Genomic DNA, 26,315 nt, shown 5'->3' with positions numbered 1-26,315 from the left:
GCATCGCGCTATACTAAAACCCTAAACCTCTGCTCTCTCCACTTCCGCTCCAGGCCGGAAGTCCCTTTGTTTTGCTCTCTGGCTGCGGAGAAACATGTCTGCTCTAGACGTACAGGACTTCATCCAGCAGAACCGGGCCGTGGCGGAGCAGGTGGAGGCGTTCCGTGGCTACTGGGAGAGCGACAAGCACTGGGCCGCCCGAAGAGAGTTTATTCTGCGGAACAAGAGCGACTTCAGCCCGGATCAGCAGGATCAGCTCCTCTCGCTGTCCATGGTCTGGGCCAACAACGTGTTCATGGGCTGCAGGTCACTTCTACTTTCCTCACACAAGTTTCACTATAAAACTTTTCCTCAGATAAGTTTAACTGTAAAACTTTCCCTCTGTCAAGTTTAACAGTAGAACTTTGCCTTATACAAGTGTAACATTTGAACGGGCTGAACGATTTGAGGGATTTAGCGGACAGATATTGCGATTACATTTGTGATTTTCAACTTTTTCAGACGAATTGACAAAAAGACTGAAACCGGAACTGACAAATTTAACACAAAAATTTCATTTTAGGACATATTTGTACAGATCCAAATTTCAGGGTTTGTCTTTTTCAGGGCAGTCTCTGCGATTTGCTGCGTCTGTTCAAACTGCCATTTCAATTCAATTTCAAACTTTCAGCTCTAACTGGAATAAACCATTTAATACAGCTAAAATTATTATTGTTAGAAAGAATACAGATATTTCTTATAGTACAGTTGAGTTCTTGAGTCAAATCACTCGTGGAAATGAACAGATTAAACATTTGTGCATTTACTTTTTAATAAAGTACATCATAATCAACAGGAAAATCTGTTTCTGACCCCATCTGAGAGTCTGACATCATCACTGGACAATCTGAAACCCACCAGTTGCTGGAGGTCTGATTGTGGCATGTACCACAGTAGGCACACACAGGCTACATAATATTAGACAGTCCATGAGGAGAACATGAAGACTTTATCTGGCTGACTGGCCCTGGACTCAAACCCGCAACCCTTTGGTCCACTCTACTTTTTGCTTTCAAAACCTTCTTTTTAAGAAAAAAAAAGAAACACTGGAAGAATAAGAAGTGAAAAAGTCTGCTGCTGCCAGAGGATTGTCTCTGATTCCTCACAGTGGGAGGTGGGGATCATTTAAGATCACTTTATGAAGTGGAGTTGCTGACCTCTCAGTCAGAGCCATTTAACATGTCCTCTCAAACTTTCAGTGGAAGCCAGTACAACTGCATTATGTGTAGTGAAAATCAAAATGTCAACAAAGAAACTAGCCATCCACGTGTTTCAGAATGATATACAGGCTCAGACTTTCAAAATATAAAATGTTTCAACATTAAATATTGAATTATAAAAAAAATAAACACTTGTTTTTTCATGATGTGAAGTGTGGCACTGTGAACATTAAAAGTCACCAACAACGTTTTCTTTGTATAAGCTGTTTCTTTGGGTTCTGTTCTGTGCAGCTCAGTTTAGTCATAAGAACATGGAGTAGAAGAGTATGTACAGTATTTGGCTGTGTACAGTCAGGACAGTGACGTCATTACTCCACAGAACTGTTGTTCTGTTTTTCTCAGCCTGTGGGTTAAGTGCACGAGTATTATAGGCTAATCTAAACATAAGAAACACATTTAGCTGTAAAAATGCTTTATTTATTATTTATACACTCATTATGTTTTGATTTGCAGTTAAAAGCTGCACTGTGTAACTTTTGCTCCAGTGCATATATCTCCATGGTGACAACAAGCAGGCAAAGATATGACAAGCCACGTCACAGGTCGGATCTGTGGAGAGAGGAGTTCAAATGCATGTTTTTCAAGGTCATTTTGAGCAATAAAACAGCGTATGACATGCAAGACGGATATGTTTAATTCCACACTGGGAAACATTCCAGGCAAAGCAATAACCTCTCCATGGAGAAAAACATTTGACGAACCCTTCATCAGAAAAATTACACAATGCACCTTTAAAGAAACAAGAGTAATGGTGTTTACTGCTTAAGAATTCTAATCTGTATATACAGACAAAAACATGAGGCCAAATCTTCACAACCACCACCCTGGCAAAGAAAGACTTAAGAGACTGTGTTTGGACCAAGAAGAGGCGGTTGAACTGTTCATTTTATGAATCATGTACAAAAAAAACATGGCATTGCATCTTCACATGAAACTCAAGCTAAAGTGTGGTGTTTGTGTTTGCAGATACAGCGAGGAGCTTCTGGAGCGAGTAAAGGAAATGGCTGAAGGGATCGAGGTGGAGGACGCTCCTGTTTTTAAAACCAGAGACGAGATCATGAAGAGCCAGCAGGTACCACTCCTTTCACTATAAATATGAATTATACACTAGACTATTTATGCCAAATAAACCAGCTGAACACTTGGCAAAGTAATACATGTGACAGATTTTTAATGTTGTATTTAAAGGGCTCATATCACACTATATTCTCATCTGTTATACTCTAGTTTCCTCATCACAAACAGACCTCCAGTTGTGTCACACATGTTTAACACACAGACTCTGCATATTTAGACTATATTCTTTCCTCAAACAGAAAACACTCTGTTCCACTTTGTGATGTAATGTGGTAATACAGGAAGTGCCCCACTGTGTTTTTTAACTCCATACACCTTCACTAGAATCATTTGGGTGATTTCAGACCTGGAATTGCATCTCTATGTAAAAAAAAAAATCTGAAAAAGGGTTAACATTTCATAAAAGTCTGAGCAATTCTACACATGTAGGCACAGTAAAGTCATGGACAATTCACTTCAGGTCATGAAAAATCATGGAAAATTTTTGAAATTTTGTCAGTGAAAAAGAGTGGGAATCCTGTTAAGAAATTGTCGCCCCTGTCTCTGTAACATCAGTTTGGTCTTGACATATTCATATTTACACGCTCTACATGACTCTGAGTTTATTATTTTGCAAATATGTCTGTCAATAAATTCCTAATCCTAATATAAAGCCTGGCTCCAAATTTGCCCCTGTAACTTCTCGCCTCTGTAAGCTTCATTTGACTGGAGCCAACTGCTGTGGGTGACGTCACACTCCCTTAGTCCACTTCTTTATACAGTGTACGGGTGGAACAGAGCATTTTGACATGTAGACAGACTAGTCATAAAAGATTAATCAAACATGTGTGAATGAAACAAAAATACAACTCCAGGTCTGTTTTTGATGAGATAACAACATTCTAATATGTCTTAAAGCTCACAAGAGTCAATTTTGTGTAATCTAGGACCTTTAAAGCCCTGAAGCACTGACAAACATGCATCTCCACAAAGCTGACTCTTATTTTGGAGGAGGACTTGCTCCTGGTTGTTTCCATGGAAATGCTTTTCTTTTGGCTGTAATATTTCACAGTATGGTGTAAAACTCCCCAATAAATCAGAACAATTCTAACTGTAGTTTAGACCTGCACAAACATGGACTGAAATGTAAAACTTTAAAATAATCAGAAATTCTATATTCTCTTCCTTCTGTTCCAGGGACGGTGATGAGGCGATGATGACCAGGAAATGGGACCGACCCATTTTTTTAAGGACTGTTTTATAAAATGAACTTGATTTTACACCATGGTCCAGATGTCTCCAGATTCAAAGGCACACGTCGTATTGCTTTTTCCTTTTAAACTTTTGTCAAATGTTGTCTTTTTAAATGTGTTTTTATATTTTTAACTGATTCCTTTCTGTCCATTTAGTGTTTACAATAGGGATGTAGCAATAACTGAAATATCGCAGTATCATATTGTCAAAAGTCTCAGTGATATCATGGACCATCACAGTATATTAAATTACAGATCCTTTACTTAAATGCATTGTTTTATTGTAGTAGTAACAGCTATTAACCCTCGCAGGCTCAAATTTAATTTTAGTAACAGGAAAAATCTGATATTTGAGGAAAATGATCATATGGGGTATTAATATACAATCCTGACTCTTTTTTTGAGAGAGATCTTCACATTCAGTGTGTTCTGGGATGTTGCAGATTTGCAGCATTGGTCCGGTGTGGGAAATTAACACTGAAGACTGAAAATGATATGAACGCTAACTTTATGTGTAAACCACTTGTCATAACAATGAAAACATAAAGCACAGTGTAACAGCTTTACAGTGGCAAAACAACACATTTTCGTGTGGTGCTCCACAAGAAACAATTTTTATCCTTTGTAAAGCACAAAAGTACTTTGCACTTCTGGCAGGCCGTTTGAATGTAGCCATCCTTGCACAGTCTGCATCGTCCACATTTATCAGCATGGATGAGGAAAAAAGGCTCCTGAGTAAAAAAGGCTCATATAATATGGATGTGGAGTAAATAGATAATTGGCATTTAGCTGTTGCAAATCTGCAACACCTGCCTGGAGAGGGTTAAACATAAGGATCTATTTAGAACATGATCCATTTTCGTGCAGACAACATGGACAAATATCTTTTATATGTTAATTCTTTGGTGCGAATCATTACTGTGATAATAATAATGTATTTTAAAAGCAAAAGTAGCTGTATAGCTCTCCAGAATATTGCAGTAAACATTGTATTAATGAGATTCATACTGTGATGATATTGCATGTGAGATTTGGCTGTTGTTACATCTGTTGTACTAAAAACAAAAAACACACCTGGAGTTGGGATTTGTTTCATTCACACGTTTGATCTTTCGTATTAGTCTGTCTTACATCTTCAAGCTCAAAATGCTCTGTTCCACCTTGTGATGTCAGGAAGCAGTAGTTTTTAAGTAAAATGTATACCTTTCCCTTTTGTTTTGGGGTTTGTGTGTTAAACATGGAACAAATTAATGGAATAGAACAAAACACAAACTCAAGGTATATTTGTGATGTGGAAACATTATATTGCTCCTGTAGCTTGTAAACTACCAGTAGCTCCCCCTCCCCCGTTCCAAATAGCTCGTCAAAGGATTTCTGAATTATCCATATTGTGTTGAATGACTCAAAGTTGATAGTTGATGAACTATTTTTGTAAATGTATCACTTTGATGCCTAACTTTGTGCACTAAAAAGATGTTTTATAGGAATCTTACCGTTCCCCATCTAAGGTTTTCCTATGCTCGGGTTCTTGTGATCGCTAAAATTAGTAGCTTAGTAGCTGGAATTTTCTTTTTGTAAAGGTATTTCATCACAAGAAAAAGGTTGGAGAGCCCTGATTTATGGAGATTGTGACAGTAATGATTTGCACCAACATCTTGCGAAGATATTTTAAAAGCAAAAAGTAGCCTATGTACAATTCTGGTAGTCTCTCTAAAATATTGCAATAAACATCCATGAGATAAATATATACTGTGATTTATTATTCTTTAGCATTTATATAGTTATTATTATCCCATCCCTTTACAACAAGCATTATCTCTAGAGATGTGCATTTATCTGTGGTGATGTCATAAGTGAGGACGCTTTGACAAAGTTCAAAGTCTGAAAAATGTGTTTATTATGTTTTATACAGCATATTGTTATAAGTATACATCATTTAATTCACAAAAGTTTATAACATATCCCTTCTGCTTATTGGGTCTGGTGAAGTGTCACGAACCACGACATGTCTCTGGAAATATGAGTCGTTTTGGATAATATCTGATGGTTTTATGAAGAGAATTCCTTTGTAAAAAGAGCACAATAAAGACATGATTAATATGTCCGAGTTTTAGTAGCTTAATCTGTGTAGCTTTTCAAAATAAAAGACAGAAACGTGCGTGAAGGCAACTGGGGCTGTTAGAGAAGCACACTATGTGCTGCTAAGAGTATTAACCATTTTCAGTATTTGATAAATCGCTGTTTCTGATTTCGGCTCACTGTCTCAAAGCTAACAGTCACTTGAATTAAAATTGAAAAAAAAAAAAAAAAAATCAACCTATAAATACAAATTAATAAAAATAATGATGACCCAATAATTTTTATGTGTAGAATACTTCAGTTTGTGGCGTTGTTCTAATATTATGCCTCAAAAAAGACAAAACAATGACTTTTTAAACTTGTTTTCCTATGTTAAACGATATGTGACTTGTGGGTCCATTCAGACTCCAGCTCTGGCGCTGTAGGCAGGCACGGGCAGTGTTGGCGGGTATATTGTCCACAGCCTTCTTGCATTTTCAATTCGAGATCATTAGAGCACAGCGTGGTGCGTTCATGAATCATCACAGTAGAAACTTGGCACTTTTTCAGTTTGTGACGCCAGAAACTAAACCTACAGTGTCCAAAAATAAACCAACAAATGACTACAGAACATAGCAGCATTCAGAGGAGGACGCAGAAAAGAATGGGTGTGTGTTGTACTCTGAGCACAGCTTGGAGTCCAAACTAAACCAGCCCTAAACTAAGAGCTTTTTGATTCTGATTTAGTTCAATTTAGACCCAATCTAATCCAGTTTATTGTCAGTGATAAAGTGTGGTTCAGACTTGGTTTATTTCTAGTTTAGACCTGCCCTAATCCTACTTAAGACAAAATGTAGACACTTTCGGTTTTGGTTTAGTTAAATTTAGACCCACAATGGTCTAGCTTGTACTTGATCAATAGTCTTAGTTAAGTTCTGGTTTAGACCTGGTTTGGACCTGGTTCAAACCCAGTTTAGTTTTCCAAGTTTTCCTGTTTCTTGTATGCACTGTTTAAGTACATTTAGTCAAGGAGCTTGGTCTTGGTATAGTCCTGGTTCAGTCTCACTGCCCTGTTCCTATTTTGTTCAGATCAGGTTTAGTCCTAGTTAAAACCTTTTTTTTCTTTGTCTAGTCCAGTTCCAGACTGGTTTAGCCCAAGTTTGTATTCCATTTAGTCGATGTTTCTCTGATGTGATGTATTTATTAATGTATAGTCATTTGCACATCAATAATTATATTCTCAGATTAAGTCCTGGTTTAGTCCTAGTATAGACCTGCCTTATTCCTACTTCACTTATGGTTTAGGTCCAGTTTAGACCTCTTTGGGTCTTTATTTAGTCCAGTTTCAGACCTGGTTAATTCCTTTAGACCCATCTTATTCCTACAAGACACAGTTTTATCTCAAAGTTTAGACCCATTTTACACTTTTATCTCACCTAGTCCTAGGTTATACCCACCTTAACTCATTTAGACCTGGTTTAGGCCTAGTTTATACGACATTGGTTTAGTCCCGGTTTAATTCAAATGTAAAACCATTTAAGGTTTTGTTCTTGTCTGGTCGTGTTTTGGAGACCAGTTTGGTAGATGGTATATTTGGCTTGGTCCTGATGTAATCCTGGTGTAGTCCTGTACATTGACAGTTTGGTCGTCTTGGTTTAGTTCTAGTTCAGATTATTTTTGGTTAAGGTTTAGCTCCAACATAAACCACATTTCGTGACTTCTGTAGACAATATATAGAAGTTTACGTGAATTTTACTAGCATGTCATCATGATTTCATATTACAAAGTACATTTTTAAGACTATTTAGGAATATCTTAATTGTAATGATCTTAACCGTTTTAGTAAATGAGTAGTCCAGTTAAGCAGTCATACTTGCTTTAAATCCTGGGTTCGTCTACATTTCGTCCTAGTTTAGACCCATTTTGGTTCTGGTTTAGTCCTGGTTTAGACTTTTTAAGGCTATGCAAACTTTTTCATTCAGCATTTGTCTTTGTTATATAATGATAGCTCAAAAGAGACAGGAGCAAATTCCTAGTCTTTTATGGACCTATTTTGCATTTCAAACAGCCCCAGGAGCTTCCACACCATAAAAAGAAAAAGAAAAGCCAAAACAAAACATGAAACTATAATTTGTAAAACTCAGTCCAACCAAACAACTTAAAAGATATATTACAAATTCTGTTAGCAATAACTTATTCACATCATGCAATAAAAAAGTGATCCAACGGACAAAGACCATCCACATAATGTTTGGGCTCCTCCTCTCCCTCTATGCAGGTCTGGACTCATGGTGCGTTCAGTGGCACTTACATTTGCACTGTAAAAGGAAAAAGACCTACATATGTGAATATGACTTGAATTCAACACTGTAATCTTGATTTGAGTAGTTTTGAAGAGTGTAGATTTAGAGTTAACATTTCAAACTCAATTTCAAAGCAAAGGGATAGACTCAATACCCATTCTGAAATGGAAGTACTTTTCTTTTCTATTCCCATGTGTCTTATCTGTGTGTAAACCACAGTGGTCCATGTGTGTATACTAGTCTATGTGATTTTCTACTTCTGATCCAGCTCAACATCATTCTAAAGCGTCAGGAAAGGTTCTGCTCTGTCCTGCTCAAATGAGTACTGGATCTTGTTTCAGTATTAGTTTTAGTATTGATTAGTAGCAGATTTTCGATACTTATGGCAACCTCATTTAGAATCATAGTTTGTTTGGTTTAAATACATTTTTTTTAATATATTTTCCACTCAGTATACAAATTCCACATGATTAGCCAACTAAATAACTCAATAAAATCTTACAAGACAAACAAGATCATTTAGCTTTAAAAAGATGCACTGCGGAACATTCCTGGCGACAAGTCATTTTTTCATCTCCATGGAGCTGTTATTACTTTGCCTAAAATGTCCCAGAGTATGACATTAAACATATCCATCTAAGTGCTCGTTTCATTACACATCAAAAATATCTGAAAAAAAGCATTATTACAGTGTGTGGGCGGTCGCCTCTGCGCAGACCTGACCCGTGACTTGGCCCGGCGGCATCACCTGCTTTTCTTCACGAACATAGATGAGTTGGATAGATGAGGAATGCCATACGGTGGAACATTTCAGACAAAGCAGTTGTGTTTCAGATGACATCACTACTTTCTACAGCCAGTCAGTTTTTTTGGATACAAATGGGAGCAGCTAAAATGAATATTATTGATCAAACTGGGGCTGGGCAATACAGGGATGAAACTTGAATGGTGAGCTCTTTCCAGAAACACTCTACTGTTTAAGTGAAATCGTGTCTTGATTCTGTTTCAAAGCAGCTCTACACAGACACACCTCCTACTGGTCACCGTCTGTAAGGCTCCGAGTGAGCGACAGACTGAACTTTCTGAAGAACCCGATCACTTACAGTTTGGTTCTCATGAATCGTGGTCAATCCAAACATGATCTTCAAATGTTTGTATTAACCTGCTCTACATGATCCTAGTGTTTTTATTTTGCTATTTGACTAGAGCCGAACACTGTGGGTGACGTCACTCTCCCTTAGTCCACTTCTTTATCAAGTCTATGGCAGAGGTGGGCAATTCTTTTTTTCCATGGGGCCACATGAGAAACAAAAAATATTGTGGAGTGCCAAAATGCTTAACTAATTCTGTGAAATATCAATTGTATTTCTTTATAAAAAGCATTGTTCTGACGAGCCGCTCAGACTGGGAAGAAAAAGTGAGGTTGCCTTACAAAAAAAAAAAAAAAAATGTAATTAAAAACAACTCTAAAATCTCAATGCAGCATTAGTCCATGCATGAGGTAAAATGATAAAATATGTTTATTTTGTAATTCTAAATGAGCTTAAATGGGTCGGTCTGTATGTGGCCCTTGAGCTGGACAATGTCCAGGTCTGATCCATGGACTAAACCCATGAACTCCGTGTATTACAACATAAATGTGGCCTGTCGAATGTTGTGGTGTCATCTGAAAGCGTCATTGGGGAAACTGGCTCTTGCCCTCTGTCATGAGTATGACATCATCACATTATAGAATCAATAACAACAATAACATCTCCAGGGAGACAACCCCCCACCACAAAAGTTACGCAGCGGAACTTTCACTTTAAGAATTAACTGAACCCAGTAGCTGAAATGTATAAAAATGTCCAAAAAAGTAAATAAACCCAAAATGGTAAAAACTCTTCAAATCAAGATTGCATTTGTGCCTCGTGGAGCTCTTCCTTCTGCAGTGTGGTCTCATACGTGTGGTGGCAGGGGGGTGATAATTGTTTGTGTGTTTGTCGAGGTAAACATGAGCGATGGGAGGAGGAGGAAGTGGAAGAGGCTGGAGTTTGTGTCTACACGTCCACCCAGCTCTGCTCCACGATGGCGGTCACCCTCTTCTCATACTCGCGCTTGTTCTCCTGGTAGAGCTGCGCCGCCTGGCTGTTGGCCGGGCTGTTGGGGTTCGGCTCGTCCAGAAGAGACTGAGTAGAGAGGGGAAAGGTCTGTAAAAATATTGTCACACGTGTATATGACTACACATGCTACAGGCATAGGTGCAAGTGAGGAGTAACTTATGACCACTGCAAACAGTTTAAAAACAAGAAAAACAGAACTAGTTCATTTTAAAAGGTTATTTAGATTTTAAAACATCATATATTACACAAAAATGACCATTGTGACCCAGAGTTGTGTTTTGTTTCATTCACACATGTTTGAGTAACTTTTTATTATTAGTATGTCTACATCTCCAAAGCTCAAAATGCTCTGTTCCACCTTGTGATGTCATTTGGTAATACAAGAAGTGCTCCATTGTGTTTTTAAACTCCATACACCTTCATTAAAATAATTTGAATAATTTCAGATCTCAAATCTAGTGAACTAAAGGTAAAAGGTAGTAATCATGACATCACAATGTAGAACAGAGCATTTTGAGCTTTGGAGATGTAGACAGAATAATAAAGTTACTCAAACATGTGTGAATGAAACAAAACAACTCCAAGTCTGAAGGAGGAAACAACATTTTAACATGGCTTAAAGCTCACAAGAGTCGACTTTATGTAATATAGGAGCTTTAACAATGGACCTACATCAGTGAAAGCAAAATTCTACAGAGGAGTTTGGTTCCAGATGTGGTTCCAGCTGTGGTTCCAGACAGCGGAGCATGGTCCTGTGTAATAAAAGACAAACACAGCTCATAGGAGTGTACCTGGATGGAGGTGAGGATGGAGGAGACGTCGTACGTGGGACTCCAACGATTCTGAAGGATGTCTAAACATATACTGCCATCTGCGTAAACTGAACACACAACACAACAGCAATGTAACAGGCTATACAACACACAGTTACACACACAAGGAAGTAACACCGGATTTAATCATGTATTACTCAGATTACTTCATTTTGATCCATTTAGTTTATTGTAGAGAATACACCTACAACTGAGATCTTCTCCTAATAATCCAGAATAGTCAAGGCAAAGTCATGTAAATATACTTCATTAGGATCAGTGGCGGAAGAAGTACTCAATTTTGTGAATTAAGTAAAAGTACAGATACTGGAGCAATAAAGTACCCATTTAAAAATGTACTTGAGTAAAAAGTAAAAACATTATACACAGATTTACAAAATTCAAATTTATTGATTTGAATAAAGATTTGTGCTGAATTTTGTTCAACGGAAACAATTAAATGTAGTCTTTTCCGAACTATTTTTATTTATTTATTTTTTGCGCAAATTAAACTCAGTCATTTTAGTAGGTGTCACACAATAACTCAAATACTTTGACCTTTCAGCCCTGTTCAAAAATGTAGTGGAGCAGAAAGTACAGATGCTTTCTCTCAAATGTAGCAATAATAAGTATCCAAGGAAAATACAAATAAAGAAAGATAGCAAAAATATGTACAGTACTTTACTTTTACTTAATTACGTTCCACTATTGATTAGGATGGCCTCAAGCAACATCATTTTGGGATATGACAGAGATAAGAAAACCTGCATTTGTCCCACAGTGGGGAAATGTTGAAACAGACAGTTCAAGAACAGCAAAAGAAAAGAAGTGCTCAAAATCCAAAGTACATAAATATTAAAAAATAGAGAGAGATTTGATTCTACTTGTACAGTGTTGTTTCCACTCAAGGTTACAGCACGAAGTGGTCGTGTACAGAGCATATTGTACACGTATAATTTGGAATGGAAACCTTAGTCCCAGATCTTACCATTTGGGTGAAACATTCGGGACACAAACCGCACCGTGGGGGGTTTGTTTGGATACTCCTCCGAAAACTCTATCAGCAACTTAAATGTTCCTGCAGACAAGAGGAGAGAGGAAGGAGAGAGAAGAGACAGAGGGAAATAGAGACACAGAGGGAGGGGGAAGAAAGAGAAAAACACAGAAGAGAGAGATGCCGGGAGAGAGGAAAAGAGAGGTTGGACAGAAAACATAAGTGGAGTTAAAAATAGCCATTGCCTGAGACACTGCAGAAATAAAGTCTAAAAATAAAACCGGTGAGCAAGGACTTTTGTGTGTCATGTTATTGTTTATCTGCAGTGTTTCCCGCTGGTTTATACTGACACGACGTCATCCATGCAGGAATCCTTTTATTTCATTTTCATCATTAATGGGAAACACTGAACCTGAATTACACAGAGTTTGAAACTCCATCAAAACTTAAAGGGCCTCTTGAGGTCAAAATAAGTCTGCTGTGTACTGTCTGCATCTAATATAAAGCGTTTCATTCTCTGATCATCAGGAAGAGTGCGTTAGCATCAACATTTCTGTTTTCATTTCATGGCAAAGTACAGAGTAATCAGGAGGAAAACTGGGGCTGGGTCTTTCAAACAGGGGAAGCTCTTTAGCTTTTCCCTCAAGAAATTATAACTGGCCTCGCATTGCATTTGTTTAGATATTATCTCTTTTTTTTTCAATGCCAATTGTTATTTGCACAATAATCCTGCTTTGTAAGTAAGACAGACAGGAGTAAACATGTTTTTAATAATCAACATTTTGGGAAGTTTTAAAATCGTGAAATGGAGGATTATTTTGAAACAGGAATTGCATGTTTCATGAACATAACAGCCCAACCTTAAAAACATCTCTAACCCTGATCTGTGAGTATGACATCATCCCATTGTAGTGTGTGAAGCACAGTGTGAAGCACAGTGTGAAGCACAGTGTGAAGCACAGTGTGAAGCACAGTGTGAAACACAGTGTGAAACACAGTGTGAAGCACAGAGCTCTTTCACACTGCAGCTGCAGACTGATGACTACACTGTTTTACTTACAGTCTGGCACATTTAAACAGGTTTTTCTTTTATGTAACAACACTTCCTCACACCAGAGCAAACTCTCTCCACCATATAACACTGTTTATCACCGTCATGACCTGAACCTGAACACAAACGCAACTAGTTCATTTCAAACAGTTTGCAGTGGTTCAAAGTTCCTCATCATTTTCCTGATGCATTCAGAGCATCTGAATGATTCACCACGATGAGTTTAGAAGTGCTTTTCACCACTTTCAGAGACCAGAGCGGAGCTCTTCTTGGTTCTCAGATGCTTTATAAAATTAGATACAGACAGCACACAGCAGACTTCTTTTGACCTCAAGAGCTGCTCATACAATCCATCTGTACTGGAGCAAGACACAGCCTGCTCACATACATACTTGATAGAAAAACAAAACATCCTGCCTTTTTAATTGAAAATTCTTGCTGAAGCTGTTTAGATCTCTACAAGAATGAAATGTGTCAGATGCCCTCCCTGTGTGTTTTATTCTGTGTAAAAGTTGCTAACCCTGTAGTTGAGGACTCTCTCATGCATTTCTGAACATGTTTGAATTCTTCAGATTGTGTCTTCTCTCAAATGTGAACACTCCTGGACTTGTTTACAGTCTGGTCTAAGAATAGAATCCTTTTTCCTAAACATGAATCGTAAATGTGATGGTCAAATGCTGCAGCTTTTAGACCACAAATATTTTTACAGGGCAGAGAAATAAGCAAAAGTGGAAAACAACGTACCATCTTCAAATGGTGTCCCCACAGGTCTGAAACACACACATGGATTTAGAATTAAAACAAGCAGCAACAAAGCATAGTACTGAGTACTAAGTACTCAGATAGTACTTTTATACACGCTGCACATTCATGCAATGTGGACGAGGTGTCTTGCCTAAGGACACAACAACATTATGCTCTAGAGCCACTCCCTCTCCCTTTTCACCCCCTCTCCCCTTCTCTCCTCCGTCTCCCTCCTCCAGCTACCCCTCTACCCCACTCCTTCCTCACCCCCTCTTTTCCCTCATCCCCTTAACTTTAAGAGTCTGCCTCTTTCTATCTCCTTTGCTCCTTTCTGTCAGTCTCTCTTCCACCTCCTCTCTCCCTCATCCGTCCTGCCTCTCCCCTTACCACCCCCCATTTCTCTCTCCACCACACCAGTCGCTCCCCCTCTTTACTTCTCTCCTTCACTTCTCCCTCTCTCCCTCTCTGTCACCTCTTTTGCCCTTTGAATACCTCTGTCTACTCCTCTCTCTCTCCATCACTCCTTCTTTCTTTCTGTCTGTCTGTCTATGTCTTCCTAGTCCTCTCCTCTCTCTCCCCCTCCTTCCCTCTCCCTCACTCCTTGTCACCTCTTTTGCCCTTTGAATTCAAAGTGTGTCTTATTCGTCACAATCAGAGGATGGATGGCGAAAGCTTTGTACTGAGCTAAAGAGAGAGGGAGGAGCGGAGCGGAGCAGAGAGAGGAGGATGGAGAGAGAGAGAGAGAGAGAGAGAGAGAGAGAGAGAGAGAGAGAGAGAGAGAGAGGAGGCTGCAGAGAAGAGCTTACCTCATTTTGAAATCTCTGAAATGCCAAAATTTGCATATTTGAATCATACAGTAAGGTTAATTCTATAATATGACATTTGGACATGGGGACATCTCTATTATTATTATTCTCTGTTATAAAAATGTCAAATTGACTTCAAATTGAAATCTCCTGCTTCAAATCAAAATAAACTGCATTTGGAATTTCCATTTTTAGATTAAATTTCAGGTCATGCTGAATCCTCCATTTAGAAAAAAAAATTGTAAATTCTAGTCTCAGTAGATAAAGAGTGAGTCATGTTCAGTACTGCCATCTCAGAGGAGAGACGAAGAGAAAGAGGGAGGAGAGGAGGTAGAGGACGAAGAGAGGATGAGGAGAGGAAGAAGAGTGAAGGGAGATAGGTGCGAGATAGGAGGGAGAAAAGAGGGAGAGAGGAGGGAAGAGAAGGATTAAGAGAGGAGAGGAGGGAGAGTAGCGAAAGAGGAGGGGGGTTGAGAAGGAGGCAAAGCAGACGGAGAGAAAAGTGAGAGAGGAGGCAGTGGATAGAGAGAGGATGGACAGGGGAGTGTGAGAGGGGGGAAGAGAAGAAGGGAATAGAAGGCGTAAGAGAGGAGGAGAGAAAGCAGCGAAAGGGGGAGATAGAAAAGACAGAGAGGAGGGAGGTGGAAGAGAGGAGGAAAAGAAGAGAAAAAGAGGAGGAAGACAATGAGGGAGAGAGAAGGGAGGATGGAAGAGAGACAGAGGGAGGAAGAGAGGGGAGAGGGAGAAGAAAGAGGGAGGAAGAGAGAGAGAAGAGAAAGAGAAGGGAGAGATGGGAGGAGGAAGAGGAGAAAAGACGTGTGCCTCACCCAAAAATAACTGCGTTCCACAGCATTATGTTGTTCTCTGACGGCGCCCCGCTCACCCCAGTCGGGGGATCTTCTTGAAGTCTGAGGACAGAGACAAGCGTTAATGATACAAATGTAAGAGACAATACAAATATACAAAAGACAACACAAAACATCCATGACAAATGTGTGAAGTGAAAGCTGTGCAAAACCAGTGAACCATGTCCAGACCTCACAGGACAACTTACAGCAAACTTAAAGGGCTCATATTACACCGTTTTCTCATCTATGTCCTAATGTAATTTCATCATCACAAACAGACCTGGAGTTGTGTTTTGTTTCTTCATGTTTAACACACAAACCCTGCAGATTGAGGCTGAGTTCTGAGTTCCACTGTGTTTTTAAATGTCATACACATTCACTAGAATCATTTGGAATTTGAGGTAAAAGCTTGTATTTGGGCTCTAGAACATCTGTAAGAAGCTGAAAACCAATCTCGTTGTCACCTCAAAGTGGCTGCTCATCCAGCGCAGTGTAGTGGGTAAGTGCATCAGTTATTCTTGTTGCCCCATCTTTGGACATTTTTTCTCACTTCTTGAAAACTTCGGTTAATGTTGAGCTCAGAACTCATGTTATTTAGTGAACTCGGCATACAGTACTTATCACTGTGCTGTGTCTTCATGTTTGATTTAAATGAGGTGCTTTCCGTGTTCTCTCACTCCTGTCGTCCTCCCAAAATATTTCCAGACTGCTGACAATGATTGAGCATTATTTGCGCATATGACGAGGCGCGTCTTCTGACTCTTTGTCTCCCCCTAGACATTGAAGTCAGAACAACAAATGGCCTCCTGAATGTGACCAGTGATGTTGTGCAGTGTCGTGTAATCGTGGCGTTGGAGCGTGGTATCGACAAATGATTAATGAGTATATTAAGGAAGTATCGGGCCGACACCTGATACCAGTACCTGTATCGGTGCATCCCTAAAGCCTTTCAGTTTTGGCACATGGCCCTTCTCTATTTAAATGCCCAAACGAAGGCGTGCGGTCTGATCTGAGGTGGAGACTGTGACAGACGGAGCAGAGTGGAGCAGTGATCTGAATGAAACCAGCTCTAGTCTGCAGCATGATTATGAGTCCAAACACGCAGACACACACACACACACACACAGAGCAGCAGGAGAATGGACCACTGCAGTTCACACTCGAGCTCCAACACAGACACACACGCACAAACACACACACATATGCACACATATATCATGCACACATGAGCCCCTCACCTGGAATGAACCACTACAAGCAGCGGGATACATCTCTAGGCGACGATAATAGTCACGATAATACATTTTGAACCACGATACATTGCTACAGAGAAATAGAACCATAAATCGGGGTAGTAATTATCATGACAGGCCTGTTCATCGCAATCCTAATCGCAGTTTGAGTTGAGTTAGGGCTGCACAATATATTGCAAAAGTATCGGTATAACAAAAGTCGCTGATGCAATCATAGGAAACACAACACTCATCATTACATGACAATAACACCAAGGATCTCCATCTACTGAAATAATGATGCCAAATAAATTTAGAGTTAGCAATGATCTTCCTCAAGTCCAACATTAGCCTTGATTTAGACCTGCCTGAGAAGTTTTTATTTTGACAAGAAGCACTTTTTTAAAATTTCCAAGCAGACCTGCTGTGCTTGTGTCTGATATAGTTATAATCTCCGACACCTGTGGATCTTTGTTAGAATTTGCATATTTTAAAACGCATCATTTAAAACAGGCATCGCCAGCCATTTTTTCTCTAGTGAGCTACCTTTATAAAACAAAAATGCCGGAGAGCTATTATTTTTGGTGGAAAGCCTTAAATGAGGTACAGTTAGATGCCTATAAAACATAAACCATTATTCATTTATTAGAGTATACAGTTAGACATCAAAATGATACATGTGCAATGGTAATAGGCATTTATTTAATCAAATTTTACTTTTTCAGGACAATATGTAATTCAGAAATCCCTTGGTGACCTACTTGTAAAAGGGTGGAGAGCTGCCGGTAGCTACCAAGCTACAGGTTGGAGACCTCTGATCTAAAATGACTTGGTAAAAGAAACAAGTACGCTGATTTCCACGTTAGAAAACTGTGGTGTCCAATGGGAGCCGACATTGCCATAAACGTCATCACATCAAAGAGTCGGCCCTTTCCTGTGGATAGCAGCACGTCACACTAGCAAGCAGCAGATGTTTTTCTTTTCATTTGCACCAAAATGACTAGGCGCTGCTGTCAAATCCAACATCCATCATCGATTAATAAAATAAAAGTGGAGAATGAAGTAAGTACAGACCAGTGGGCCAAAGTTTTAGCACAGCGCCACGCAATGCTGATATTTTGAAATCACTGATGTCAAATGAACTGTTGGGGCTTTATGTTTAATGCAAGAGTTTGTTGTATCTCATTCATAAAAGATTTCCCTAATGGCCAGTGGGTTCAGTATGATCACACATCACACTGTTGCAGCTCTAATGTTGAGTGTATTCAGTTTGAGAGACGTGTAAACATGCAAACGCACAGATACACGCAGATTAATCGTCCCTAGAGTGATCAGTGACTCAGGCTCTAGGTTCTATTTAAAGTAGATCTACGACATCACAAGAGCATCACAGAACCAGAGCCAGAGCAGACAGACCCGCCATCTTTGGACTTCCACCAACAGAAGAGAATTACGCCGAAAACAACAGGGGTGGCACGAGCACATGGAAAAAACACCTGAGATTCAAGCTCTGCAAAGTTGTTTATGTTTGAGCAGCTCTAGCTAAAAGACTCCTCCGCATAAAAACTGTAGCTCACATATTTGGACAGAGAACACTTTAAACTCTGGCCCAGTTTATTTTGTAGTGACAGCAACAACACTGACACAGATAAACCGTGTTTGTAAAAATGATTGACGCACTTAAAATGTCCAATACTGCGCAAAAACGGTCTCTTATGAACTTTTAGCCAAGTTAGAAACGTGGTTACTCCTCAAAAACAGACCTGGAGTGTGTTATGTTTCATTCACACATGTTTGAATAACTCTTTAGCTCAAAATGCTCTGTTCCACCTTGTGATGTCAAGAAGTGGTAATTTTCAACTTAATTTAACTTTTACCTTTAGACTGAAATTATCCAAATGAAACTAGTGAAGGTGTACAGTTCAAAAGCACAGTGGAGCACTTCCTGTATTATCACATGACATCACAAAGTGGAACAGAGTGTGATCAGAAAATAGTGTATGGCTCCTTCAAAAATTGTGGGAAAAAGATCCACAAAGAGATCTTTAAGCCTTCTTCATCCATAACTTAGTTTAAAGGATAGATGGATGCACAGAAACAAGGAGTTGACAGACCCCCAATGAAAAAGTTACACAATGCACCTTTAAGGGGCTTTAGTTAGCACATTAGCCCACATCAGTTCAGCCTGCAGTCTTGTCTCAAATCCTAACACTCCTGTGGGTTTCAAACGTGTGTTTTGAACTGAATTGGATCTTTTCCTTGTTGTATGGAGGCAGCAGCACTTTCATTGTTCAACCTAGCAACAAGCGTCAAGCAATTTCAAATCTGAAACTCCTCACACCCGTCAACAACTATTAAGGAAACAGGATGGACGGCATGTTTAAGTGTCAAAAAGTACAACACAACCTCCCCATACTGAGGTCTTGGAGAACACTGATGTCCCAAAACTGGTGTAGAATCAATTATGAACAAACACATGTTTAAAGGGCCCATATTACACCATTTTCTGATTTATAATTATACTGCTTCTTCATAAAAAACAGATCTGGAGTTTGTTCTGTTTCATTCACACATGTTTAACACACAAATCCTGCACATTTAGGCTTCTCTCAAACAATAATACAGGACCTTTAATAATAATTTGCAATAGGGCTGTAACTTTTAATCAACTATGAAAATATTACTATGATTCATTTTGATAATCATACTCATTATCTGGACACCACACGACTCTAAAACACATTCAAAAGACTTTTATAACAAAGACAGCAGCATAGAAAGTCAAATATTTTCTAATTCAGTCGCCATATTTTTTTCTTTATTTGGATAAAAATATGTTTTGAAAAAGTACATTTATCACAGAACTGATCGTTTGACCAAAGAAGACTACTAAAAGCCCTAATTCTGCAAGATCAACTCATCAAATCCATCAGTGTTAATGTTTCCAAACTCTGCAATCACATTTCCTCTGTGAGCAATTCAACCTCTGTGTCTCCATGGGGTCTTAATGTGTGTAAAATCTGCTGTCCTTGTAGTTTAGATATCTGCAAACATGTTCTGAAAAGTCCCTGTGTGTCAGATGCCCTCCCTGTGTCTCCACGGGTCTTATTCTGTGTAAAAGTTGATGTCCTTGTAGTTTAAACTTCTACAAACATGTTCTGAAGTGCATGGGTATTCTTGGAATAGTTGAAAAGTTCAAATTCCAGTTTTGTCTCTAATAATGCTCCAGGCCAGGGTGTATTTAAAATGTGAACTGTAAACGTTTCATCTTAAAAAGCCAGACTGGAAACTATTCTAAGCAGCAGTATACAACAGGACTGTGCACAATACTGGAATGAAGCTTCTAATATGGATGTCAGTACAGTTATACTGAGAAGCTATTTATGCTCTCACCCAAAAAGACTAGTCTCGGGTCTAGTGCTGAATGACTTAAGAAAAATATCTAAACTGCCACAAGACTTGTATTCTGATTTGCAATTTATGTTTTGAAGGGCCCATATTAGGCTGTTTTCTGATCTGTTTTGAATGAGGAAACAACATTAAAACAGAGGAGTTTTGTTTGTTTCATTCATACAAAGCTTGCATATTAAAACTTAAAATGGTAAACGGTAGCTTTTAACTTGAATAATACTGCTTCATGACATCACAAAGTGGAGATGGATAATAAAGGGTTACTCAAACATGTGAATGAAACAAAACACAAGTCCAGGTCTGTTTTTGAGGAGATCACAACATTCTAACATGTTTCAATAGCTCACTGGTGGAGGTCGGTGTTAGCCTGGAGGTCACAATGAGTCTAGTTCCACATATGTGATCCATAGGTGGATGTGTGATGGTGCAGTGTTTAAATGTAGGTCAGTTTGTGGAGCAGGTTGGAGCAGGTCTGATGGGGAGCTTAGCGTGCAGCCGTGGATCTACAGACAGTGTAAACTTAAGCTCTGAGCAGCACAGCACAATTAACCCCATTTAGAAAAGCTGCCACTGTCTCAGCCTAGAAAACTCACTCAGCAGCCACACACCAAGCTCTGGCTAATGCAGCTTTCCCATAGACTGTACAAAGAGTGCACTAAGGTCACCCAAGACGTCACCCATACTGTTCGGCTCCAGTCAAATGAAGCTCACTAGGTTAGAAGTTATAGGATTATATCATATTAGGAATGGGAATTGATTTATGGACAAAACAGTGAAATAAAAACACCAGGATCACGTTAATGTGAACAATTGAAGACCAAAATGACAGCTGAACTGTTCACTGTATCAGGTATTGGTTTGGCCTAGAATGCCTCTTCACGTCTAAACTTTTATTCATAATGAGTTGTTCTGTAGTTACTTGCAGGATACACAACACAGGATACACAACAACAGGTGTTTTAAAAGATAATAGGGTCAGTTATCACATATTGTATTTGGCACTGAAAATCAAAGAAATGTATTGTAACTAAAAAAACTGGATCGGATGCATTTATAATAAAAAAATAAGGAAGTCAGAAGAGAATGAGGCTTAACATGGTGTTGAGGGCGGATCCACTTCTCGTACTGTGTAAGTCTAGATTTGAGTTTTGATTAGTCGAGTAAAAATCCTGATGACTCATACTGCCAACATTGTGTAAGACATAGTCTGACAGCATCAAAATAACATGATGTAATAGTAGTAATGGACTGGCAGTATGGAGAACCAAGAACTACTGGACAATAGACCGTTTGTACTGGAGGTCACTTTATCTGAATTAAGCTTTAGCTCATCTATGAATGAACACAACACAAGTCCTGACTTTTAAAAGGTCAACTATAACTTTTCCAGTGACTGATGTCTTAACTGCTAAAAATATGTTGAAAAAACACATATTCTTCCTGTGAATGGGGTCATCTCTCCACAGATCTGACATGTAACATGTCATGTCATGTTTGAAATCTGAAGAGATCTACACTATAGTCCCCTGGTTTTATACAGAATTAGTCACCATGGAGACACAATACATTTAGATCAGTTTCATCTTTTGCCATTTGCTGATTTTTGCTGACTATATTGAGTTTAGGGACTCATCAGAGAATCGTTTTTTGATTAGTCGACTAGTCAAACAAGTATTTGTAATGCAAATGTGGATTTTCAAAAGTCATTTTAACTAAATAAAAGGCTGAAATATGGGGACTGAAGCCTTATAGATAGAAAATGATTGATGAATATTGTAATATTAATTAGGAATGAACCAGTTTTCAGTTCCAATAGTTAGTTTTAAGTTTTCCATAGTTTTAAGTTAGTTTAAGTATTTGCTGATACCCAAAACCAAACGATGCCAACCGATACCAGTGCAGGGACTATAAATAGACTCGTTTTCCTAAAAAATTAAAAATATTGTGTGACAAAATGTTGTATTTAGTTGTTTTTTATCCCTAATTAAAAGCTCAAACATTATTTTCTGAACTTTCTGAACCAATTACAACCAATAAATAGACTTATTACATCAATTAATGTCCATCCAGGATATCAGCAGAACCGATATTTTGGAGCCAATATCCGATCCAGCAAATTTTTCAATTTGGAGATATTCTATGCCAGTATCAAAGTATCACTGTTACTGATGACAGTTAGAAATGGTAATTTTTTTTTTAACATTTGATTTAATAATGCCACAGTCTTTCTTCTAAGAACGATGTGTTGTAGAGTCTGTATAGTCCAGATTACGATCACGATTGTCAAAATATGACTATGATTCTATTTTACAGTGGCCCAGTCCTGGTCAGAGCTGGATTTGAGAGTTTGGAGGTGTTCAGTGCCTCCTTTGCTGATGCAGGACAGTGCAGTGTGCTTATGTGGCTGCTGTGTTAAAGCCAGGCACCTGGGGAGTGAGGAGAGAGTAGAGTTACTGACACTGTATCCACACTGCTACACACACTGTTCACGAGGTGAGCTTAGCATCTTTCTCCAATGGTGTGTGAAGAGCTCTCAGACTGGAGGCAGACGGAGCAAACCACCAGAAGGATAATAAAAGGTAGAGGGAGGTGTAAAGAAATCAAATAGGAATTGTTGTTCTGGAGATACGCTAATTCATAATATCAGGAAAATTGTTTAGAATAAAAACTAAATTTCTGCAAAAATATTGAAAACTGCCATTATATAGTCACCACAAGAAAAATATACTGATACACATTTGTTTTTGCCAATCTTGGGCGTAAGGCTATAGTTAAAAGCTACTCCATGTAAACCATATTTCCTAGGGATGGTACAAGATCTCGAGAGACAAAATCTCCACAAGATCGTACACACAAGACAAAAATGATCTTGTGAGATATTTTTCCAAATGTTTCGATTTAGATTGGACAAAAAGGGTTAAGTATCGGTGAGTTACATCTTTTACAGTTCCAAAAAAGTACTAGAACAGAAACAAAAATATGAAATCAAATAAATTAAAAAATGTGAGACCAAAATTTAAAATTTAATTGTGAAATGTATATATTAAGAATAATGTTAAAATCTTGTCTTGGACCCAATCTCGCATCTAGTCTCAACTCGTGGAAATTATGTCACGTCCCATTCCTGATATTTTCTGATCTATGTATATTTGGGCCGAGTTCTCTCAAACCGAAAACACTCTGTTCCACCTTTTGATGTCCTGTGGTAACAGAGGAAGTGCTCCACTGTGTTTTTAAAATGGAATTTGTTTATGTTTGTCCATAGTGGAACACTTCCTTCACTAGAATGATCTGGGTAATTTCAGTCCTTGAATTGTCCATTCTCTATTCTATTCTCTACTGAACAAAAGGTAAAAGTGAACTTCAAAACTACCTTTTTATGACATCACAATGTTGAACAGAGCTTTTCCAGTTTTTGGTATGTAGACAGACTAATAATACAGGGTTACTCAATGAAACTAAACACAACTCCAGGTATGTTTTTGATGAGGTAACAACATTACAACATGACTTAAAGCTCACAGGAGTCTGTTTTGCATAATATAGGACCTTTAATTCACATAACTCAACCTCAAAAGTGAAAGTTACTATTTTAATCTTTGCAGCAAACATTGCACCACCCATCTCCATAGATACATTTGACATTTTAGAATTATTTCATTTTATTTGTACATAACTGTAAAGCTGAGCCCTATTTGAGACACATCTTATGCTTTCTTTGCTATTTAGTTCATTTTCTATTGTTACTCTTTATAACAGAATAGTAACGCATGAGCTACTGTGTCCATGTAATTCCTGTGGACCAATAAACATTGTCTAAGTGTAACTCATTTTTGCGGATAACCAGCTCAATTCAAGAATTTTCTGATTTAAATTCAGTTATTTTGCTGTGACCCAGGAGAGATTCTCTCTTGAGCTAACTAGGGAGGAAGAATTGTGTGATTTGTGAAACGGTGAGAGAAAACTGAAATTATTTGGTTAGTGAAGTCATAGACTCAAAGAACAGATCCTTCTTTTACTGTCATTTAAATAGCTTTGACTGACAGCAACAGTCAATATTTTCTGATCTAAATATTGTGTTCTTCCCATAAAAACATAATAGTGGATTATATGTGGAGGATAAATGGTATGAAAATCCAGTGTTCTCTCTGCAATACCTAAAACTGTATTAGCCCTGACATCCCAAGAGTGAAACAGGTGCACTTTTTTTTTAACAGTTTTAGCCATACTAACTTAAATTTGGTAAACATGAACATGATTCTTGAAATATAGACTTGCACATTATTGGAAAACGTACAGAATCTAGACAAAACTCAAGTCCCTAGAGGCAGCCATACAGGAGATTGTGCAACATCTGAGAACCATGTGTGAGCAAAACAACAGCACTATGGACAAGTCTTATTTCAAGTAGATCTAAGCCAACTAGGTTAGAAGCACCTTGGTTTTGTTAAAACACATTATAATTACTTTGTTACATATAGCTATGAGTTAAATGATCTTTAATAGGTCCCATATTACACAAATGTGACTCTTGTGAGCTTTGCGCCATGGTAGAATGCTATTAGCTTATCTAAAACATACCTGGAGTTCTGTTTTTTTTCATTCACACGTTTCACTAAGTCTTTTTTCTTAGATTGTCTACATGCTCTATTCCACCATATGATGTTACAAAGTGGTAGATTTCAAGTTAACAGCTTTTACATTTTGTTCAGTAGAGATTGATTTCAAACCTTGAACTGCCAACCAAATGATTCTTATGAAAGTATATTGAGTTTAAAACACGGTGGAGCATTTCCTACATGACATGACATCACAAGGTGTAAGACTGTAGAACTCAGTGTACATCTGCAGGATTTGTGTGTTAAATATGTGTGAATGAAACAAAACCCAACTCCAGGTCCAGGTATGTTTTAGATAAGGAAACAACATTATGAAATAGATCAGAAGATACCATATATATAATATTGTCACTTTAAATGACCCTATCTATGGTCAGTTCCCCATTTCCAGTGTGATCTAGTCAATTTAAATGCAAGATTTGATTCCCGGGGCATTATTAACCTACAAACCCCGAAATTACATCGAATCTGCCTTCATTTCATCATTAACACGCCCAAACTTAGTAAACGTACTTGGCTTTCCAGAAAATTCCGCCTGTAATAGTCTCGGGCTGATAAGTGCACTTAAATAAACAGGACTGGATCAGAAGACAGTCTACTGTATGCACGGGCGAGCCTTTGTCACAAACCGAGAGCGAACACAGCGCAAAAAGGCTCCAATAATCATGACATCTGCACTGGATGAGAATAAAAACAACACACGTCCGATATGAGCATGTTATACCACGATCATGATTAGTTTGATAGTGTATTTAAAGCGTTTTGCGGCATCCTCTGCGGCTTGGCTAATGCTAAGCTAACGCTGCTAACAAACACAAACAGATCGAGGAAGAAAAGACTAAACGCCTCGGTACCTTTTAAAATCCCGCATAAGTCGTCGTCTGGCCGGGGTCGACATGCTTCAAACTGTATTTAAAGAAACTAAAAAGGGTCTTAAACGTGTCTCTGGTCCCCACAAAACGATAGATTTGGTGTTTTCTCCGTCCGGTCCTTCTCTTCCGCCACCACAGCGGCTCACAGCGCTTTTCTTCTCCCAAAACAGCTCGCCAACCTCGGCTGCGCTGCTTCGGTGACGTCGGTGCGGCGGATGTACAGCCCCCTTTACGACACACTTGGCTTTCTCGGGGCTTTTGAGGAAATAGTGGTCTAAAAAAGCTTTGCAGTGACGAGAAACTGGGCAGAAAATTGAGAAGTTTTGACAACTGAATAGAATAAAAGGCAAAATGCATAATTTAGTGACAGAGTGGACCAATTTGCAGTGTAATGTGTGCAGTTTTGGGAATAACACATGCACGAAGAAACAAATCAGACGTAAGAGTGACAGAAGTAAGACAAAACTCTAGTCTACTAAATAAATAATGGCCTAACATGTTTAATAAAGTACAAATATTTAGAATGAAGTAGCCAGGGTTTCAAGGTCGGGGTATTTGTTGCTATGGTAACAATAGGACCATAAACAAACAAAAACAATGTCAGCCCTGGCCCCGTGGTATTCCCAAACTGTCCAAGCCAAAAACTTCAAAATAACCACACACCCAACCCTATTGAATGAGACTATTGAATCAAACGGGTTAGATGTGTTTATCTGAGAAGGTTAACTGTATGTGTGGTCATAGTACTCAAATTTCAAACATGATTTTGGTACTAAAGAATAGACTCGATACTCAGTACTCATTCTGATACCCAAATTATCATTTTTAAACACATAATAATAGTTTTTGTTTATTTTGCCATTTGTTCTTACTCTAGTATCCAGTTATGTGATTC

The 26,315-nt window shown here is 38.5% G+C and overlaps 2 protein-coding genes across 2 annotated transcripts; one reads left to right on the top strand and one right to left on the bottom strand.

Moving 5' to 3' along the window:
- Nucleotides 1-60: 60 nt before the first annotated feature.
- cdkn2aipnl (CDKN2A interacting protein N-terminal like) lies at nucleotides 61-5,668 on the top strand. Its single transcript, XM_020930832.2, has 3 exons — nucleotides 61-306; nucleotides 2,226-2,331; nucleotides 3,513-5,668. Exons 1-3 carry the CDS (start codon nucleotides 95-97, stop codon nucleotides 3,519-3,521), a joined length of 327 nt encoding a protein of 108 aa, XP_020786491.1. The 5' UTR covers nucleotides 61-94; the 3' UTR covers nucleotides 3,522-5,668.
- LOC110165641 (ubiquitin-conjugating enzyme E2 A-like) lies at nucleotides 5,442-25,617 on the bottom strand. Its single transcript, XM_020930828.2, has 6 exons — nucleotides 25,403-25,617; nucleotides 15,266-15,346; nucleotides 13,633-13,658; nucleotides 11,832-11,921; nucleotides 10,823-10,911; nucleotides 5,442-10,097 (listed from the first exon to the last, which is right to left on the bottom strand). The coding sequence occupies exons 1-6, from the start codon at nucleotides 25,444-25,446 to the stop codon at nucleotides 9,969-9,971; spliced, it is 459 nt and encodes a 152-aa protein (XP_020786487.1). The 5' UTR covers nucleotides 25,447-25,617; the 3' UTR covers nucleotides 5,442-9,968.
- Nucleotides 25,618-26,315: the final 698 nt, after the last annotated feature.

The sequence above is a fragment of the Boleophthalmus pectinirostris genome, unplaced genomic scaffold (genome assembly GCF_026225935.1).
Source record: "Boleophthalmus pectinirostris isolate CB_2022bp ecotype Guang Dong unplaced genomic scaffold, ASM2622593v1 HiC_scaffold_12, whole genome shotgun sequence".
Classification (NCBI taxonomy): domain Eukaryota; kingdom Metazoa; phylum Chordata; class Actinopteri; order Gobiiformes; family Gobiidae; genus Boleophthalmus; species Boleophthalmus pectinirostris.
This window is presented reverse-complemented; position numbering and strand designations above follow the sequence as displayed.